Source organism: Aptenodytes patagonicus, chromosome 2 (assembly GCF_965638725.1).
Source record: "Aptenodytes patagonicus chromosome 2, bAptPat1.pri.cur, whole genome shotgun sequence".
Classification (NCBI taxonomy): domain Eukaryota; kingdom Metazoa; phylum Chordata; class Aves; order Sphenisciformes; family Spheniscidae; genus Aptenodytes; species Aptenodytes patagonicus.
The window spans coordinates 152,942,410-152,964,587 of NC_134950.1; the positions used below are offsets into that span (position 1 = coordinate 152,942,410).

Genomic DNA, 22,178 nt, shown 5'->3' on the forward strand with positions numbered 1-22,178 from the left:
TACACTGTAGGGTTTCCCCAATGACATGTTTGTTGAGCTGTATGTAAGTGACAAGATGATTATGTCTAAATGATTGGTAAATGTGTTGGCTTTGAGGGCTTAAATATTTGTATAAATGATTCTTCCAAAAGCTGAGGAACGCTTGACATCTCCACAGATAACAGGATAACAGCTTTGTTAGGCGCCTTATTTTAGGGCTATATTTTGATTGTCTTGCTCATTTTGGTAGTTTCTTACTCCAGCAAAGCAACCATGAAAGCTGAGGGTTGTTTCAGATACTCAAACCAGTATAGAGAAGACAACAGAATCTCCCATGCAAAGAAGGAATTTCTGTTGTAGCTTTAAGACATATGCAGCTATGACTCCTACTTCTCTGAGAGCAAATGAGGAGAAAATAATACCTGAAGTTAGTGTCTTCAAGTGGAGAGTGCCTCTTACCTCTGTGAAAGAGGTGATTTGTTGGGACAATAAGTTGAATAGAATTCTGTAAAGGTATTTTAAAGGGTGAAATTTCATAATAAACATCTTGATTGAAATCTGCGTGATCTTAATAGGAATAATATTCTAACAGTTTTCATTTCTAAGGAGCTGCTGACACGTTCACTTAAGGAGATATGTGTAATGAACGTGAATGCCAGGATGATGGCCTAAAAACATTTAGCAACTTCCCCCCAGTTTTTCTATAAATTAAGAAGCGTGTCTTAGACCAGAAAGAAAAGTGGAGTAAAGGAATATGTGAAGCAGGGCAGAGAAGAGAGCGCTTTAACTGGCACCGTTTCAGGTTGCGCAGGTAGAGAAACCTCCCAAGGAAGCAAGCAGGGCTGCAGGCAGGAGGGCGGAAAGGGCAAACCCAACCTGTGCGTTGGGGAGATGGCTTTTCTAATCCAGCGGGCAGTTTGCATGAAAGATAAGTTAGGACATGAAAAGTATGGTGGGCTTACATGATAAAGGGAGAGGATGCTGTCTATAGAGAGATCTGGGTGATTGTTGAAACAGTGAAATTCTCATAGCTCAGCTATGGGTTACTGCTGCGTAAAAATAATCTAGTTTACTGAAAGTGAAAAGGTCTCTGGGCTGTCAGAAGTTCTGCCAGTGGAACTGCTTTTTTGAGACAGGGGCTTTTTGCAACCTAATAGCTATTTTGGTTGTCTAATAAAGATGTGAATCAGTTAGGCCATGGCACAGCGTTATGTTCTGAGCCAGCTTTTTCTGTAATCTCAAGTGATGCTACAAATAGATATTCCAAAGGATCTTCAGTTTTCTTGGAAAGAGCCTCTTTGTTAGTCCTACCGGTGAAGTTCGGGCTGTGTCCATAATCTCTCTGGCATTGATTATGGAGAGTAGGGTGTTCAACAAAAATAATTCAAGTCCTGTTAGCAGTCATACAATCATATAACTCTCTTCGTGCCTCAAAGATCCCACAGTCCACTTTATTGACTTCAAGAATAGCTCAGGGATTTTTTTTCCACCTGCTAATGCTGACATCCAGCTGTTTCAGTGGTAAAACTTGGCAATTGGTTGGCATCTCAAGGCAAGTTTACTCTACACTTTACAGCAAGGAGAGGGGCTTGCTGAAACTGTGGATTGAAAAATAGGATTTGAGGATTAATCAGTTTTAGGAAAGTATTTACTGATAAAGCTGGAATTTGATGAGGACCTGGGAACTCATGTGGCTAAATGAGTGTTAATTGCTAATTGGCAATACCAGCAAGGCTGCCCTACCTTCTGGTCCTTCTGGAATCTGCTGGAGGCCGGTGTCGCAGGTGGCACTTGAGGCTACAGTGGTCTTTGTTCTTTAGGTTTTATAACTTCTTAGTATTCTCAACAAATGAATTTATATTAAAGGAATTGAGTATAAATTAAAGTATAAAAGCAGAATGAAGCAAAATTGATTTGATTCTAGCATCGTTAGCCAGTAATTTCAATGAGATAACTGGAAGCACTGGAGTCGCTGGAATTTTGTTTTATTTAAAATAAAGGCAAATGAGAACAGAATTGCATCCTTCTCATTTTGTCTTTCAAGTGTCTGTTACAATAAACTTCATGTGACAGAGACCGTATACGTCTTTTGTTCTGTGTAACTCTGGGCACGTTATTGTGATTCTGAAAATAACCACTAATCATTTCCTGAAGAATTGTCCTTTTTGATGAACCGCTGTGTATTTTCAGCTGCTTTTGACATTATGCCACTAAAAACTGGCTAGCCTTTCAAATGTGTTTCCTCAGCTGTAGTTTGAGGTTCAGCAGCACAATTGCCTGTGAGGATAAATGACTTTGTCTGGAAGATTTAGAGATTACAAGGTTGGGGAAGGAGTATGAGGGAGGAAGATACTGGATGGGGTCCTTGGGATAAGAAGATATACTAAATTCTGCCTCCCTCCTCTATATTGTTAATTTTGATGTGAAAGAAACTAAAATAAGAGGAGCTTAGCTACAGTTTTCTGATGGAAAGAGGTTTTCATAAAAACGCTAGTTCAACTGATGTGATTTTTTTGAGGGCATATATCAGCTCTGTTCAGCTTGGTGCTGAAAGGCAAGGGGACCACCCCGGTACACAGCTGGGCTGCAGCCCATGCCTGCTCCTCCAGCGGGCTGTGTTCTGGCTACAGATTTGTTCCCATCTTCTCCACCCCAGATTACATTTTGCTGGAATTTTGCTTGATACTGTTCTATGTTACAGTCTTACAGTTAGAAATTTCTCATTGCCAAACCATCCTTTAATCCAAATTCTGACTTGAGTATAAGAAGTAATCCATGAGGGTACTGACTGAGCAAGTCAGCAGTTACCAGTTAGAACAACAATTTTGAAATTTGCTGATTTGTAACCTGGGGATATTAAATGAAAAATATATAGACTATATAGACTAAGATGTGATTCAGTGAGGACATATGTTGCAAAGTGACTGCTGTAGTACATTGCAGTATAGAGTTGTTACTAAAAACAAAATGAAATTTTATAAAAAATGTGTTTGTTATTATTTATGTCATTAATAGGTCTGATAACTTCTACTGTAAAGTATTTTAAATTCTTCGTAGTTCAAACAGACACATTGTTGCTTTAGCTATAGCTAACTGATGGTGATCTTAAATATCCACTCTAGTCGTTATTTCTGTTATTTTCAATGCAGGTTTACATGCAAACATGTTTCTTTGGTGGCTAAGTGTGAGTTATGTATTCTTCTTGTATATTAACTTTATATGGTTGGTATTTATGTAAATTTATATAATTCATATTTATTATTCTAAATTAACAGTAGTATTTTATTACTAAGAGATTAGCGCAAGATGAGATGTCTCTTTCACTCTCTGTGTATTTATTTCAGTCTTATAATAGGAGTGAGTTATGAGATGTGGCTGAGGAGCCTGTAATGTATCTCTAGGGAGGGAGATAGTTTTCAGGATACTAATAGTTTCTATGAATACCTGGGTAAAATTTTGTAAGGTGCTAAAGTGTACCACTGAAAGTAGTGTTTCCATCTTCAGTCATCTGTCTTACAGCTGTGGAAACTGTAATGTGAAAAAGCATGATGGGTGCAGTATATAAATGCCCGTCCTTCCCCTCTCTCACACGTGACAGCTGGAGGCGGATGAAGGGGCACTGGCACTCGCCTGGCTGCTGGTGGAAGGATGCGTTCTGTAGGTGGATGTGTTTAATTGCCCGCTCACTACTTTACATTTGGTCCCTACCCAGGGAACTTTTCCTTCACAAAACTGCTAATCGTTGTAACAGAAGCCTATAAAAGTTCATTGGGGAAATGAAGTTCTGCGTTTACAGTAGACTGTAATTTGAAAGGTAGCCAAATGCTGAGTGCATCCAAATACGTTTCCCACATTTACTTTAGTTTGAATATGATTAACTTCAGTGTCTATAACTTGCTCTGCCAGTACCAGCATCACTGCCAATATTAACAGGGTTTTTTTACAGGTCAGAGTAGTTATAAGCAGCATACCGGTCTCAAATGAGCTAATAAGGATAGCAAAGAGTTATAGCAAAATCTAAGTACGGTTTAGCTTGTCAGGTAACCTTCTCTATGTGACGGGAATACTTTAATAGTATTTACGTTATAGCAAGCAAGTTATGACTTTTTAGAGCAAGGATCCTTTCTTTTTTTCTTCTTTTTTTCTTTTTTTCTTTTTTCTTTTTTCTTTTTTCTTTTTCTTTTTTCTTTTTTCTTTTTTCTTTTTTCTTTTTTCTTTTTTCTTTTTTCTTTTTTCTTTTTTCTTTTTTTCTTTTTTTCTTTTTTTCTTTTTTTCTTTTTTTCTTTTTTCTTTTTTTCTTTTTTTCTTTTTTTCTCTGTATTTCCTTATGGATATGATACTGACTAAACATCCTGGTATTTATACTAGTTCACCAAAACACTTCTCATGGTAAAAAGCTGTATGAAATGCTTAATTTTGAGATGCTTTGAGGATTTGCAAGTGGGATCAAAAAAGAAAGTCCCCCACCCCCAAGATGTCCATAGATAAGAAAAAGAAGGTGTATCATTTGCAAGACAAGCAAAAAAGAAGCCTGTAGATAACTAAAGGAAACATCTTCCTAGTGAGACATAGGTAAGAATTGTTAGTAGGTAAGTCACATTGGCAGTCTGCTGAAGTATTTGTCCTGGAGTGACCATGCAGATGTCTATAAACTTCTGAGCATTTCGAACTTTATCAAGAACCTCCAAACTTGGCCCGGAAGCGTGCGGGCTTTGCAGGTTGACGAGGCTTTCATGCTGCTAATAGAGAGTGCTTTGCTTTTTCACATGTTTCTGACTTTTTTGAGCTTTCAAAACATTGCTTCTGGGCTTTAGGCGTTTCATTACATTTTCTGCAGCCGACTCTCTGGAAGGTTGATGTGAGTGGGAGTAGGATTTCACCATAAGCTTCTGCCATGGTCCGTTCATGCAGCTTTATTTCTATAATATAGTGAATGCATTTCTGTAATACGGTAATTATATAAAAAACCTTTTGGACATAGTTATCATATTATAGGATTGCATTAACAATATTATAAAGTTACAACTTTCGAATATAGAATCCAGAAACTTCCTGGAAACTATGAAGCAATGACAGTACTTGGGAGGGTTTGCCTCAAATTCAAGAAAACTCAATAGAAACTCTTGTCTTCAAACTTGGCTGGTTTCTAATTCACTTACCATACAGAAACATGTTAATACAATTTACCTTCAGGAGGTTTTTTTTTTGTCTTAATGAAGTCAATGGTCGAGATGGAATTTTAGAAATCTCAGAATAGAAATTTGGAAGACTCAATCTGTGTCCCATTTGTGCTGTTAGAAGATTTGGAAAAGTACTGGTCAATGCATTTGAACTGGGAAGGCTCTTCAGACTACTGAGTAGGCTGGTGCCTGGATTTGCCTCTTGCTTCATAAGCATTGGGAATAAGAGTCTGTTGGAGTGAGGCGAATGGAGAGTCCGTGTTATTCCTGGGGTGAAGTGAGAGACTTTTCTGGGGAGGTGGGTCACAAGTCTCATTGCATTTTGAGGTGTTGCGTTTTGCAGCAGAGTAAGAGTAGAAAGGACAGAGAGGGGAGAGGGGAGCGCAATAACACAAAACATAACAGTAAGTTAATTTTACAAGCCTGTGTGCTATAATGTTGTCATTCTTGTGGAATTGTTAACCTAGGAAGACAGGTGAGCATTAGTTATTTATAAATATGAAACAAAATCCGATGCCATTAACTGCAGGTTAATAAAGTTACTAACCAAACATTTTCTCTCTCAACCTGAAAGTTGTTTCCTTTTCCATTGTCACCTTTATAATATCTACATGTTGCCAACTAAAATCTATGCATGTGCAACAGGACCTCGTTCTGCCTTAATTTGTCCGGGCTTTAGCTTCTCTGGTCTTGGGGATTTTGCCACTTGATAGAAGTGATAACTGTGTTGCACCCTCTTCAAGTGATTTCAAAATGAGAGTTAAAAAGTGAGATGATGTGGAGTGAGGGTGGGCTTTTGTGTGTGCATGTGTGTGTCACATTAAGGCTGGCAAGTCTTTGGTGCTATTTCTGTAGTGGCTTCCGGTAAAAAGGGTTTGCTCTGTCAGATGGAAAGTAAACTTGACATTTTGTTGAGTCTGAGGCAAACTCTTCCAAGCATCTTACTGTCTGCTGAGGTTTATATGTCTACAGTGTACTGCTACCAGATGCTGTTTCACCATGTCTGAGAGCTCTGAGAAGAAGAGGTACACTTCTATAATTAATAATAGAAAACAATTTCCTTTTTAATTTTAACAATGTCAGAAAAGATCCAGTCCATCATGCTTTGTGAACCAGCTCCTGGCAGCTGCTGAATAATAGAGAGAAAACTCCAGCTTGCTTTCTCTCCAGTGGATATACCATGTTACTTGTTATTCATTAGTCCCCATTTTCATGCAAGTTCATAAAATACAATTGGTGGGTGATAGGTACCTTACTGCCTGAAGGCCACTTTAATTCCTGTGTTTTAGTGTTACCCTTCTGCCACTGTATACTTGCAAGTACTTGAGGAATAAACAATTGCAGTGCAGATAAACTTGCTGAATTTTCTGACATACTTAATGATCCCTACGAAATTGGCTTCCAAATTTGCAGTCACATGCTTTTCAAATAGTGTTACCAGTAGTTACCCTCCCAGGAGAAGGAATACAAAGTTCCAGAGTTTCTGGTTCCAGAGATTATTTGATGCTTTGCTTTGGCTTCCTGCTGCAAGCTGGAACAACTTCATCTTTCTTGTATCTCTGTGGTGTTGCCATCTGCCATTGGGGTTAGCAAAGAACTCATTTTAGAATTGGTTAAGCTGTCTGCCGGTTTGGGACCTTGGCTCAAAAACGACATGTTGCTGAACCGAGGGAAAGCAGAGTACTGAACAAATTAAACCTAAAAGTGTATTTCATCCTTCCAGCTTAGATTTGCACTTAACCTTCATTTTGGTGTGTGTATTGTTATGCATCTTGGAGGATTAATTAAATGTGGCTATGCTTCTGTGGTAAAGATTAGTTATACTTCAGATTTGTACAAGAGGAAAGTTGTCCTGCTTGGAGCTCTCCCAATGGAGGAGGGCTGCTACCAAGATTTTAAGCCACCTTGGCACACTTGTGAGTCTGGGCTGATCCGTGGAGGTCCCTGGCATAACACTGACACAGAGTCCCAGCAGGGCTCTGGGACCTGTTAGGCTACGGGCGATGTGCTCCAGCTGACACCCACCTAAACTTTCTGTGGATACAAGAGGACTCTGTAACACAGGGGCTCCCTATTGGAGACAGGATAAGGGAATATTTGCTTTCATACACATGTCTACACACAATAGTTTATTCTCAGTCTTTTAAAATAGATGCAATAGTTTATTCTCAGTCTTTTAAAATAGGATTGCTTCTTATAGGTCTGTATCAAAGCTGGTGTTATACCATGAGCTTCAGAGAACATCTTTATAATGGGTGGCTTTTGTAATGTTAAACTGAGGCTGGCTGTAGCTTTGTATAAAGGAGGAGTTCAGCTTGGGCAGGAAATAGCAGTCAAACAGAACAGGGGAAAGTGGCTTTTAATCAGTGGGGCACAGGAATAGCCTTGTTGGATTAAGTGCAAACCTGAGGGAAAAATAGTGATGGGCAGAGAGAAGCATCATTAAATATCAAAAGTGGTCATTTAGAGAGAGCCTTCCAAGGAACTTACATTCATGGCCAAACCCTCCAGCTCCGGAAGGCAACGGAGGGGTGAGATATGACTCATCAAGGCTTTGGATAAAAAGTAAGAAACTACATTTGAGATAAGGGAAGCAGAAGAACAGAGGAAAGATTTTCAAGGTGTCTGTCTAGAATATGGTGGCTCTGTATAAGGAGCTGGATCACCAACACTCTGGCGAGCCTTAGACCTAGAAGTGAGGGCTTACCTATAGGACAGTTACTACTTAAATTTAGGGCATCTTTCCTCAAAGCTGATAAAGGTTGCAAGAAGAAAGCAAGTGTTCAGAGCAAACAACAGGATTTTATGGTGTGCCCTCATAGCTGTTCTCTCTTTGGTGTCCTGGATGAGAAGCAGTAAGCAACTAGACAGGTATTAATTTATTAAGTATATTGCTGTTTCATATTAATTTTAGTTATAACCTTTTGTTTTGGATTTATTACCCAAAAGTATAACTATATGTCTCGCCAAATGCATTTTTTAAAACCCTTGTGCTTGCCTAGTGCTAAAGAAGAGGCTGAATGAGCTAGCAAATAGCTGGCAAATAGTAGGTGCTGTATTTTCATGGTGCTAGTGGGACATTCAGCACCTCTGTGGGACTTGTACCTTGTAATGAATGAGTGCACAGCGCCAAGCTGTGAAGATCAGTGTGAAGCTGGTATTGTCAAGTAATGGGAGTTTTGGGGGAATTTTTTCTGACAGCAGTAATACGGTGGTGCTTCTGACTGTGATACGACCCTTATGATGGTGCTTGAACTGCAGTCTGACAGATCATGGCCTGCAGTGTTCTTGGGCAAGAGGAGGAATGATGGCTTTGTCACAAAATCATTGTTTCCTTTGATAGATGAAATTGTGAAAGAAGCCAGGTGATAAGATTGAAAGCAATCAAGAAGAATCTGTAGTTTAACAGATCATAGGTTGAACCTAGAAACTGTGCTCTGAACTTCAGTTCTGAGAGACATCCTAACCTTGAGGATGGGAGACTCGTGGCTGGAACATGGAGATATGTTTGACAGGTAGAAAAACTCAAATTCTGATACTATCTTGTAAGCAAGATTAACTTTCTTGATGAGTTGACACATTGTCAAACTGTAGAGGCTACAATCCAGAATAAATCAAAATTAATAAAAGGATATTGATCAAGTTGTGGACAGAGCAGTCACTCTGCTGCAGGACTTGACTGTCTTCTTGCATGAAAGAAATATGCTTTTAAAATGCATGCTGCTGATGGACAGAATCTAGCTGGGAGTTTTGTTTTACCGATGACCACCAAGTAAACAGAAAGACTCATTTAATAGACTGTGTCAGACTCGGTTTTGTGATAAATAATGCTGTGTCTTCATTCAAGTACCAGTGAGGTGGGTATTTTCCTTCAATTGTTGTCTAATGTTGCACTAATATAACAGGAAAGAATGCTGCAAAATCGAGCAAAGATACTAAAATTTGGATCCTTTATGCAGCTGTCTTCTCAATCTTGTTTCACACAAAATACTCAAGTAGAATTTCAGTAAGAAATGATTTTGTGACTAGGAGCATCTTTTGTCCAACTTTGCATAGTGGGACTCAACTCAAGACTCCCAGCAGTCCTGAGTAGTAAAAACCTCTGGAAAAATGGGCTAACTTGTCCTAAAGACGGACTGAATGCCAAGGAACAGGAACATCACATTATTGTAGCCTGGTTTCCTAATGCGTTTTCTTATGCTGTTAGCTGATGTCTAAGAAGGCACCAGTGCCAGCTAAAGCTTTTCTTGTGACTGTGGCATTTCAAAGAGCATTCTCTAGTGTCTAATAAAAGGTATGTCCTCATGATGTAGTCTGTCTGTCAGCAGGGACACTGATAAGGTATCTCTTCTCTACCAGATATTATTTTCATGAAGCTTGTGGGAACTTAGCAAGTTTCTCACCCCTACTGCACTGCCTGGAACCAGCCAGTAGGTCCAAAAAGTTACTGTGGGTTGGGAAAACACACACAAACTGTTACATGCCTTTTCCAATGTGATCACGTATGTCTTGCTAGTGTATGGAATCAGCCTAAAAATAATGTTTAAGAGTCAAGAAGTAATTACATTAATGGTTGCTGGGAAATGCAATAGGAATGACAGATCTAGCAGCTGGCTAGAAAATGTTGGCTTAGCAATGTTGTCTGTGTTAACTTATTAAAATATTCATAGAATCATAGAATCATTAAGGTTGGAAAAGATGTCTAAGATCATCGAGTCCAACCGTCAACCCAACACCATCATGCCCACTAAACCATGTCCCTAAGTGCCTCATCTACACACCTTTTAAATATTTCCAGGGATGGGGACTCAACCACTTCCCTGGGCAGCCTGGTCCAATGTTTAACCACTCTTTCAGTAAAGAAATTTTTCCTTACATCCAATCTAAACCTCCCCTGGCGCAACTTGAGGCCATTTCCTCTCGTCCTATCGCTTGTTACTTGGGAGAAGAGACCGACACCCACCTCGCTACAGCCTCCTTTCAGGGAGTTGTAGAGAGCGATGAGGTCTCCCCTCAGCCTCCTTTTCTCCAGGCTAAACTATTGTGCACTGTTTTCCCCCATTTTATTCCCCTCTTTGAATTATGCATCTAAATTACCCATTGATTATAGCAGCTATTTGTTAGCTTTTGGATGAACTATAGGAATTTTTTTCCCTTTCCAAATAGCAGGGCCAGCAGGCTATCCATGCTGGCAGTACTTTAACAGTCAGGCTCTTTCTAAAGAACGGTGCAGTCCTCAAGACGTTCAGCCATGCTCTTCTGTGAGATGAGCTGTGCAATTCCCATGCACCCTCTATTACTCTTTCCTATTCTGGATGAGTTTTCTTTGCGTAAACTCCACAATTCTCTTGATGAATTACTGGCTTGGACTGGCTATTCTAGTATTTCCTATTGGCCTTTAGAAGAAAATGTGAATGGCCAACTATGAAAATTTGGTTAAAAAAATCAACATCACTAAGTAATACAAAATTGAGGGGTTTTTCATTTTTTAAAACATTGCAAAATTCTGCTAGTTTGTTAATAATTCAGGGAAATGTGAATAGGTGAGAGAGAGTACTCCACTACTCAGAACTGCACCCTTCATGGGCATCAGGAATAGATCCAGCTTTTCTCCCCACCAAATATTTTTGGAAATGCCTCACATTCTTGCAGGTTTTGACAAGCCTTCTTAATCCCCTGTCTTACTGTGTGGCCCATTTTCCAGGCAAACTTTTGCTACGCTTGCTGCCAAGTCACAGATGAATGCAGAAGTAGTTGGCAGAACCAGACGTCCAGAGGTAAAGGACCTGTGTGTATTTTGGCATATTCCTTGACAGCTTCTGGAAGGCCTTCTGCAGATAATGTTTGATATTTCCAGTATTGCCCATGTGTAAAGCACAAAATTATCCTAGTGATAGGAAAGAAGGCGTAGAGATTCAGTATGAAGAGAGTTCTCTCTAATGTAGGTAAGACACTAAGGAAGTGAATTAGACTTTGCTCTAAATGCAGTTTAACCTGTGCTGATAGTAAAAAATGTCTTAATTTATCCTCAAAGCCAAGGAAATCTGGCCCTGAGAAGGTGCCTTCAAACTAATCACACTGCATTATTTAATGGCTATAAAATTATCAGTCCCTTTGGTGTCTGTTAACAGGTTCCCCTGTAATTGCTGCACGGTTTTCTAGGAGAGGAGAAATTGTAATTTTGTATCTTTGCACATTAATCAGAAGTGAAGTTTGACGTGTTATAAAATGATATTCAGTTTACCAATGACAATTCCAGTCTGCCATATAAAGAATTTTTTTTTTTTTAAAGTAGCCTGATTGTAGCCTGCACAGGTATTTTCAGCAGTAATGAAAGATCTGTCTTAAACACTGTCATTGCTGAGAACCTTTTGAGTGTCCAAGCTACCCATCCTCTGAAAATTGCTGTAATTGTGCTTTCATCCTTCAGTAAAGGATCCGGACTGTGGGAAGCACTTTGTAAGCTGACCTTGGGTTTTCCATATGTATGACAACAGCTGATAATGAGTTTTTTGCTGCTTTGCCCCCCCACTCCAAGTAACCTGCTTTCAAACACTGCTAAATTCACCTTTTTCCCTCTCTCACTGTCTTCTAAGCAAGTACTGCGATTTGTATATATTTCTGATCTCCTCTCTTCCATTTCTTTGCCAAACACTCCATTTCCACCAATTTATTTATTTTTTCACTAGCACTTGATTTTTTGACACGTTTGTCCAGTAATGCGCTGATAACATTGGCAACTTGGCAGTGATGGAGAACCAGAAGGGAATCCTTTAGGGTTCCTCAGACATACAGCTGGGTAACCGAACTGATTAACATTGCAAAAGGGGTTAATCAGAAGTTAAAGACTCTGCAGTCTCTTACATCTAACGAGTGTTTTCCTGCTTGAACTGGGGATGATCTGACATTAACTTTTCTGTTCATGCTTTGTCAGTAGTAACAAACGTATCTAACAAAAAAGCATAACTTGAATAACTTGTTTCATTTTCTGAGTATTTTGACTAAGATTAATAAAAAGATTAACAAAAAATTAGACATTTTAACTTTAACGATCACATGTAGTTTATAATTATCTGTGTGAATGAGCTGAGACTCCTTACCATCAGTATTTACTCTGGTCCCATGGCTTAACAAGACCAGAATAATGAAAAATCATGTTAAAAAGGAGTGGGGAGATTTTAGCAAAGCTTCAAACTATTGAGGCAAATATTGTCCTGACGGCTACCTTTGCTCTGAGCTGAATCAGCTCAGTTATTGCTGTGCTTCGTCTGACTCAGAATTTAAACAATTCGGTGTCATTTTAAGTACGTTGTTGTTGGAAAACACATTTTAAAATTTGAATTTAAACAAGAATTAACTCCACTGATGCACTCAGAAGGGAGGAGAAAAGGTACAGGGGACTATCAAGTAACCCTGCAGTGTAAATTATGGAGTGGCCAGCCCTGTCCTGTCCTTTTGAAACAAAATGTTGTATTTGAAGAGAAAAACCTTGTGAGTAGTGTTGTTGGCAGGCTGGCTGCCTCCCAAGCTGTCCGGAGGCAAGTGGAGGGCTCCTGGGTGATGCACCAGGACCTTGGATGCGTGGATGTGCTCACTGTTCACTTCTGAGACTGCAAACACACTTCAACACTTCAAACTCTGCTCTTGAAGGAGAAATGGAATGAGAAAATATAACAGGTAAAGCTTTTTCAATGACAGGGCTGTCATTGACTTCATCAGGCAGAATTTTACTCTGACTTTCATCTTCTTTCATTTATTTTTATGAGTGAGCGTGCTTGACAACATGGTAAACAGGATCAGAAAGGAGCTCTCGGGGTCTCGCAGGACACCAACCTGCTCCAGCTGCCACCATGTGCCAGGCACAAAATGACTCTTCTGTACCTAGTATTTTCTAGATATTCCCTACATGCTGCCCCAAACCAGAGCAAAGAAACGTGGGCTTATTTGTATTATTTTTGCTAAGATTTTTCTATCATGACTTTGCTCTTATTTCATCCTTTGAACAAGGAGTCGACTTTAGAAAAGGGAGACATCCCCGTCGCTCTATGCATGTGGAAATACAGATTTTGAAAGATGCTCTTTGAAAAACTTGAAATACCCAAGTCAAGGCTGACTGCATTTTTAGTCTTTTTTCTTTTCTTTTTTAATTCTAAAATTACTGTTTTAACACCTCTGCTCCAGAATGCCACGGGCCAGATTTGTTTGGTGGTTTATCTAAGTTTCTAAATTACATGTAGGACATGATGCCACACGCTTTCTCTTTTAAACTACTAGTTTCTTTTTGCCTTGTCCTTCCCTTCTATTTTCTGGTGTGGCTGTAACACCTGCTTTGTGTATCTGCTGAATACTTTGTCACTTGGTTTTTGGCTAATCAGATCTGATGAAGGGCTTTGCCTCTTTTATGCCAGAAGATTTGGGTCAGACTTCCAAAGCAATTGCACAGGTTATTCAAAGGATTTATTTTCTTTCCAACAGATATATTCTTTATCACAATAGATTTTTCCAAATTTGCCTTTACAACAAGCAGCGTGAAAATAAAATCAATACAACCTTTTTTAACTGATTTAGATGATGTGTCTGTGTTTATTCAGGACCTGTTTGTTTATAAATAATTTCAAGATAAATATTCATTGAATTTCTTATTTTTTGAGCTGACTGTATAATTTAAAGTATACTGTGTTAAACTTGGGAGTCATTATGTTGTACAAATATTGTAAAGCTGAAAGTATAAACTTGCAAACCAGGGAACAGACAGCTGGAATAAATGTGCTGCGTGAATTGTACAGATGCTTATTATTCTCTTTTTAGCAAAGATTATGGTAAAGCTGTTCCAAATAGTAACCAAGCCATCTATAAGTCCTAATGGCTGGAAGTTAAAGCAATGCAAATTCCGTTCAGGAGTATGACGTCCTGAAGGGCATATCAGAGGAAGGCTCACTTGATAGCCATGCTGCGTCTTTCACTGTTTGCCTCAACACTTGCTGCTGGGCACATAGGAGATGTGATACAAGCCTAAAGGGAGCTTCTGGTCTAACCTAAGGTAGCTGCTCTTATGAATTAAATAAAGCATGATTTTTAAACAGCTGATGGCCACTAATGAAGAACAAAATACACAGGAATATGGTGGTTTTATTCCCACAGCTTTGCTGTCACATTTATAATGAAATCTGAAACCAGGTCAGTTTTATGCTTCCTTTTTTTGCTTACGTGGAGGCGGATATGTTTCACATACCAGCTTTTTTCGGTGCTAAGTTCTATATGCATCAAACCTTAAGTAACTTAGCAGCAGATTAATACTGGCTGTGTCTACACAGTCTGTTGTGGGCTGCTCAGTCTCTGTGCTCCTGGCAGCCTGAAGCCCACGACCGATACTGTGGGCTGCCGTGGCTGAGCTAGTACAGCTTTGCAGGGCTCCGGCTCTGGGGGTGCCACTGGGGTCGCTGGAACCAGGGCGCCACTTGCCAGGGCAAGGACAAAAGTGGCTTGCATGTGCCTGCCGTGTATTGTGCGGATTCACCCACAGACAGCCAGGAAAAGCCTCTGTATCTGATAAAAGAACCTTGATTAAATAAATCTGGACTTGTTTGCTAAACTCCTCCTGTACACCAGCAAATTCTTACTCAGTTTATTAATTACCTTTTTCACCATAATATTTACCACCATTGGTTAATATAATATGAACTGTTAAATCATTTGTAAAAAGAGGGGAATTTTTTTTTTCCCAGGAAAAGTATTTTCCCCATTTTTGGCCACATGATATTTAGTGTTCTTCCCTGCCTCGCTGCTGCAATTTCTTAAAAAAAGTCAGGCTGTAAATAGTTCTGTTTCCATGCAGTGTTGAGCACAGTGGAATGTCAGAGTTTGAAACTGCATCTAGAGGGATCTAGGCTTGCTTTCTCTCCTTTTCTCCTTCCTTCCTTTCAACAGACTGATGTTCTGATCCCTATTACACCTTTGCATGGGATTATACAGACTGCGAGAAACAGAATTTAACCGATGGTTTTTAAGGTGTGCATTACAGCTGCCAAAGACTGGAAACAAGGATAATATCCTAGACCAAGGAGAGATAACAGCGTTTGACATATTTTGTTTGTTTTCAAGTTCTAGACTCATCAGTGACAATACAATAAAAGTTACAGACTTTTATTTGGTATGAGTATTGGATGTGTGTGAAAGGATCATCAGTAAAGCATTTATTTTAATGCAGAACAGATTCATGAGCCTGTGACACATTTTATATGAAGAATTTGTTCAGTGGGAATGGGTTATGGATATGGTGCTAGGGGTACTGTAGTGTTCGCAGAATTCAGTAGAAGCTACTTCTTTTCTTCCTTGCCTTCAAAAAGAAAATGCAGTCTCTATAGCAGTGTGTACCTTCCCATTACAAAGCAAGAAGCCAGAAAGGCAGAACAGAATTTTCCCCTGAAAAAGTCTTTTTACTACTTTAACTGCTTTTCTGTGCTTGGTTAAAGAGGTTTTGCTGTCATTGGACTTGCGCACACACTCATCCCACTTCGATTTCTTCCGTCCTCCACCTTGTCAACAGTCACATTTCTGTAGGGTGAAGATGAAGTGTGAAGAAAAATGATTTGTGCCTTCTCTTCTCATTTTTTCTTGCTTTCATGTTTGTACAAAGGCTGAATGAATTTTCAGTGTTCTTGCATGCCAGTTTCCTGTTTATTAGTTGTTTTCCAATAGCACTTGCAGGCCCGCACTGTGTGCATGGACATCAGATCGGCAAAGGGTGCAAGAAAAGACGATGCTATCTGGGGAACTGAGGCAAAGAAAAGCAAAACGGCTTTCACAACATCAGGCAGAATTATGTCACAAAGCCGAAATTTGAGATTAAAAAATTGAGTTTTTCTTAAGTGTCAGTGCAGACTGTCCTTTCTTGGTTTGCATTTGATTTTTGAAACTTAGATCCTTTTTACTAAACCCTGTCCTCTGCATCTTCCTCCCAGTCGCAGGCAGTTAGAGATTGAAGCATACTCTGAAGTCACAGACAGTCATAAATAAGTGAAACGTAAGGAAGTGAGAGGGAACTGGGGTTGTTTAGCCTGGAGAAAAGGAGGCCCAGGGGAGACCTCATCGCTCTCTACAACTACCTGAAAGGAGGTTGTAGCGAGGTGGGTGTCGGTCTCTTCTCGCAAGTAACTAGCGATAGGACGAGAGGAAATGGCCTCAAGTTGCGCCAGGGGAGGTTTAGATTGGACATGAGGAAAAATTTCTTTACTGAAAGAGTGGTTAAACATTGGACCAGGCTGCCCAGGGAAGTGGTTGAGTCCCCATCCCTGGAGGTATTTAAAAGACGTGCAGATGAGGCACTTAGGGACATGGTTTAGTGGGCATGGTGGTGTTGGGTCGATGGTTGGACTCGATGATCTTAGAGGTCTTTTCCAACCTTAATGATTCTATGATTCTATGATTCTATGACAGAGGGTGTTTAGTTAAATCATTCAATTGCTCACTGAGGAACTACTAGCGTCTAGTTCCTATTCATGGAGCCATGTTGGTATAGGTACACCTATACTGATGGGAAAGGCATCTAGTACAGTAGACTACTTTGATCTGATGAAGTGAAATAAGCTATATTGGGGGAAAATCATTTTACCAGTGTTTCTACTTTTATGTTGCTGAACCATTTCTTCCGTCTGTACTAGGCAGAGTCTATTTGTTGTACAGAAATGGTCTGACAGTAGATGTTCTGTTACTGTAATAAATTTGCTGTGGTTGTCCTGATGTCAAAATTAAACAAAAGTGAAGTTGAGTTAAAACAAAACTTGTTTCACATATTACTTCCTTGAAAAGGGACAAGAGAGCTTAGAAGTGTGGGGCTCCCGTTGGTGTAGGTTTGCTCTCTTTCACCTAGGTCAGGTTTAGGTCTGCAGCCATTTTCTCTAACCAGTTGTTGGCTTTGTTTTGGCTGGGTCAGTCTCCACTCCGGTATGGTTGCCAGTGCGGCAGGGGCACCAGCACCAGAACGTGCTGCCTGCAGAAAGCTGGTGGCTTGGCTGCAGGTGTCCACGTTCTCCCTCACGTAGCGTGAGCTTCAGCTGTCTGAACCCCACCTGCTCTGCTGGGGAAGAGTGCTGGAAACTCTCTAGGAAAAAACACAGCCATCTGATGTCCCACCTAGAGCCGAAGTACGAGAATCAAATTCGGCACTTGGTTGGTTTATCGGTGGGACAGGCTTGCTTATAGCTGTCTGTGCTGTTTGCTGGTGATGAGCAACAAGAAAAAAAATTGGAGTGTTATTTGACTATGGGAAAAGTTGCTGAGAAAATACAGTAGGACTGGAAGGGGTGACTGTTTATTCTTAGAAGTCTGCTCGCAGTGTCTTGTAATGTTTTTATGCTTGAATGTACATCTGAGTGTATCGTTGTATGATCATCTGCATGACTTTTCTTTTTTTCCTTTCTCACAGTGCATGCCCATTAAAGGCCTTGGATTTGTGCTCGGAGCCTACAAATGCATTTGCAAGGCTGGATTCTATCATCCCAACATCTTCTCAGTGAACAGCTTTCAGAGTAAGTGCCTTTGCTTGAGTTTAAAAAAAAAGAAAAAAGAAAACAGAGCTAGCATTAATAATGCAGGGCTCCTTTTTATCCTCGTCAGGGTTATACAGTAAAATCCCAGTGGTTTGCAACTCTCGGATTATATAATCACTTAAGGAGTTCTAGCCCTTTGGTTTGTCATTCACAATACTCTTGAGGATCCTGTAAAATATAGCTGCTTGAAGAATATTTGATTTGTAAATAAATTTAAAAACATGAAGTCTTGCTATGGGGAAATAGAGATTTCTGGCATCTGTGCTCAAGCACAAGTATTGAGAAAATTAATCTAGTAATTTTCTCTTTGGTCAGGGCAAACTAGAATGCCCTAGCCTCTGGCTTTCTGCGGGCTTTAATTGTTTTCATTTTACTTCATTTGCAAAGTAGATTCCAAAGGAGCATCCAAACTCTAATACTTACTGATGAGGTATTAGAGATGGGTCAGGCCTAAGAGTCTGGTTGGCTGTATGGTACAGATGACATATAGCCTACACTTGCCCAGGACACACGTTGTATGGTACTTAGACTGAGTTGCCCACAGTAACAGAAACAGAACTCAGTTGATACTCAGCAGGGAAAATATATAAACTGCGTGCCCAAAGTTGATGTCTATTACTTTCATCATATGACCAAAGAGTAATCTCTGCGCAGATTTTGTACCGAAATTGTTGCAGTTATACTAGTAGAGCTCATGCTGCAGTCACAGGTGTAAAGGTGTTCCTTGAGGGTGTAACAGGGCATCCTTCTCTGCCTCCTGCTTTCAAGTCAATATCATCACCAGCTTCTTTGCACCATCCTTTAGCCAAAGGTTCATGTTGTTAGCTCTCCGCTGTGGGAGCAGTTTGTATGAGATGCCCAGGGAATGGCAATGAGTAGCATTCACCAAGCTTGGTCCAGGACTGCGTGTATTATCTCCTGCCTTCTGTGAACGCAGCTGTTCCTTTTCCACTAGAGAAATACCTCTAGTAGTATTCAACACTTAATGTGCACCTCTGTGATGCTGACAGATACAGATTCAGGTGTTTTGTACTGGTAAATCATGTGCAGGATTACATGACATGGTACTTGTAAAAGCTACAGAGTACCTGATAATTGGGTTAAATAAATTATTTGGTGTGGACTCAAAAGCTGCAAATAAAGCTTCCAAGTTCCTTACTATATTAGTTACTCATGAGCTCTGCTTTCTTACATAAAAAGTGACAGGGATTATAGATGAAAGGTAAATAACTTTTAATATTAGGAAAGCTTTAGAATTCCTTATTTGTTCACAGCCCTGAGTTCCAGATATTAAATACTTTGATCTGTGTCATGGGTTGGCCTGTTTTTTATTGATTTGATCTGGTTTGGATATAGATTGGCCAAGATATCTTACCCCTAACTCAGTGTATCTCATATATATATATATGAGAGAGAGAGAGATGTCATGTCTCCTATGTATATATGTTGCATAAATAGCACAGTGTGTTTGTTCAAGTTTACCTAGTAAGTGTTTGTTTCCCTTCTCTTTTCATATTGTGGAGTGTCACAGAAGGCAGCCTTGTGATAGTGCTTTTTCTCTGGACTCTGTGTGAATTTTTTGACAAAGGATGATGTTTGGTTGCTCCTGCAGTGCAGTGAGTTACGGTGGAGTTGGGATTTAACTCCTTGAATGAGCATATAAAAAAATCATTCGTAGATTTTTGTCATACCAAATGCCACAGAACACACAAAAATAATGTGGCTAGAGATCGTAACAGCATTGATCATTAGGGATGAGATTGATTTTATCTCATATCATCTGTCTAAAATGTATATGCTTGGTATGTATTAGTCACCTCGGTTTCAACTGCAGTCAACAGCGAGAGCGTGGCTCCCCGGAGGGTAATTCTGCTGCTTTAGAAAGGCAGAATTTGACTTTAGATGGGAAAAGGAACTCTTCCGGCAAATAACCTTTTTTCTCCATTTGCTATAGAAGGAGGAGCCTATATAGCTACCTTAGATTGGATATTTAGCTTCTAAATAGCTAACATAGAGTGAAATTTGTCTCATCAAAGTCTTTGCATATGCTGATATTTTAGGGGGTGTAATTACATCATCTGGGGCCACTTTGATTTGAGCATGTGTTACTGTGAGCTAACATAAACATGAGTTTTGAAACAGTCAGTAATAAAGAACTGCTTTAATTCATCCAGATGCAGCTCAATCTGTGAAGCTCTATAGGTGATTTCAAAAAGTGAACAGTGAGACAGCTAGTGCGAGACTGGAAATGACTGTGAAGTAGTGGGAGAAAAACCAGTGGTTCAAGGGAACTTGGCCCTGTCACCCAGCTGCATTCTGTAAAAAGAAAAAAGGAAAAGATGACATGGTTAAAACAGCTGTAGTATGTATTTGGAGGTTGAAAGTGGTGCTAATACAGGAATTCCAGACACAAATCCTGCAAGCAGTTTTGACAGAAACTGTCTGACCCGAAGATCTCTTTGTGGAGATAGGTTGATGAAGTTTGATAATAAAAGAGATGAAACTGAGCAGAAATGTTAATCGTTTAGAAAGTATTCCTAGTGGAAGAAAATAAAGAGGCAGGAAAGATTTGCAGGTCTTGAGATGTAAGTAAGCAGATAGATAGAAAAAATGACCCGTTTTATACTTCTGTGGGTTGAAAAATTGGATTGAGTGTGTTGTCTTGAAATGGGAGCATTGCTCAATGATGCTGGGATTCTGCACCGCAGCAAAATACGGTTAACTACAGTTACACATTGTACCTGAGGTGTCAGAGTTTTAAGCGGGGGCAAGGTTCTGCTTTAGGTGCAGATGAATGTTTTGGTTTAAGTCTGAAAGATAGCTGTATAAAATGGCTTTGCAGGGATGTTGGACACTCTACATGGTTTGCTGGTGGGACGGCTTAAAAGATTGCTTATCTGCCTCCTCTGCAAACTCAGCTGGGGCCCTGAATGCCAAAATGCAATGTTGCATAAACAGTGTTCTCCATAGGAAAGATTCTGCGAACTGGTTGTTTTTCTGACTTAAAGCAAGCAACTGGTGTTGCTGCTCGCAGGGAGGTTGCACAGGTTCCCAAAGCGGGTGTGGGACAGGGGCATGGCTGAAATTTAGGCTGTTCTCTTACTGAATAGAAAGCCAGGTAGGAGAGCGTTTCCCTCCTAAGGCTGAGTTTGCTCTTCAGAACTTACAGTGCCAAAATACATAAAACCTTTCTATTTTTTTTGCATTAGTTAATGAGGACCCTGGGTACTAGTGGGGCACAGAGTTATTGCCATATTTCCAGGGTCTCTTTTGAGGACAGAAATTGATTTTAGAAAAAGATGTATTTCGTGTATGCAAGTTGCATTAACCTGTAAGTGCTTGAGTACATGATTATGCACTTTGTCCTAATGGCTCATTTTTAGGTAGCACTATTAGTGTAGGTAGAATAGACTAACTGCTGACTACATACATTTTAACATTTTTGTAACACCTTTCTCCAAAGCGTTTATGTTTTCTGCCTCACGGGGTAATCAGGTTTGCATTGGAAGATCCTTAGTAGAACAGCGGTGCTTTGTTCAACCTAAAAGTTCATTCTTTAGCAATGCATCATTCATATATTGCCGAGATTCTGCTCAGCTCTTGCTGTTTGGATGTGGAACAGGGAACCTGCCCTGTGCAAAAAGGTGCTTGCATCAGAGGTGGCTCTTTTGTCTGGATATGGGACTTTACTGTCTCTAACGGTGCTATGATCACATAAAAAGTCCCAGGAGGGGTTTCCAGTTCAACGGGAATTCCCATTTTTTACACCTGTCCTTTGGCTTTGGATCTTCAACAGAACTCGCGTGCGCAGATCTTTGCACGTACGAAGGCTGTCACTGACTTCAGTGATCCCTTTCTGGGGTGAGGATTATGACCATGGCTGATTACCAGGTTTTGATGCTAGAAGGACCAGTTACATTCACACACACTGAGTTACTGCAGCCAATGCTACTGGTGGTGTTCCTAATTTATGCTATAATAGAACAGGAGCAGAATCAGTCTTTTGTTCTGCTCAGTGCTCAGCATGCACTGTGCTCTCTGTGTTCATCTGATGGTTTTGCCTGGGGTCTGGGATGATTTTGTTTGGGATGGTAGCAATCCCTGCCCTGGCACTTAGCAGTCTGTGGTGCCATTCTTACTTTGCAGGAAGATCTTGGCTGGCAATGTTGCAGCTGCTGAGGCACCCCTTGCGTAGCAGAGTGTGCTTAGGAGAACCAAAGCTGATGAAGAGTTACCCTCAGGAGACCATTTCAAAATCAGATGGGCCGATCAGACAGAAAAATAAGACTGGGATAGAAGAAGGAAGAACTAGGAAAAAAATATAGTAGAGGGGACATAGCTGAAGCATTTAAGCGTTTTGTTTTATTTTTCCAGTACTCAAGCATTTTCCTTATTATACTTCACATTAGTTTGTGTCCCTGTTCCTACTTTCCAGCAATTATTTGTTCTTTTCTCCTTCCATTTTATCCTT

The 22,178-nt window shown here is 40.0% G+C and overlaps 1 protein-coding gene across 2 annotated transcripts in view; it reads left to right on the forward strand.

The window, feature by feature from the left end:
• Positions 1 to 22,178, forward strand: part of GPR158 (G protein-coupled receptor 158) — a 211,476-nt gene that overhangs the window by 70,841 nt on the left and 118,457 nt on the right. For both annotated transcript variants that reach the window (XM_076331723.1, XM_076331724.1), the window contains exon 3: positions 17,584 to 17,686. In XM_076331723.1, the coding sequence (XP_076187838.1) occupies positions 17,584 to 17,686 (103 nt within the window). The remainder of the gene's footprint in view (positions 1 to 17,583; positions 17,687 to 22,178) is intronic.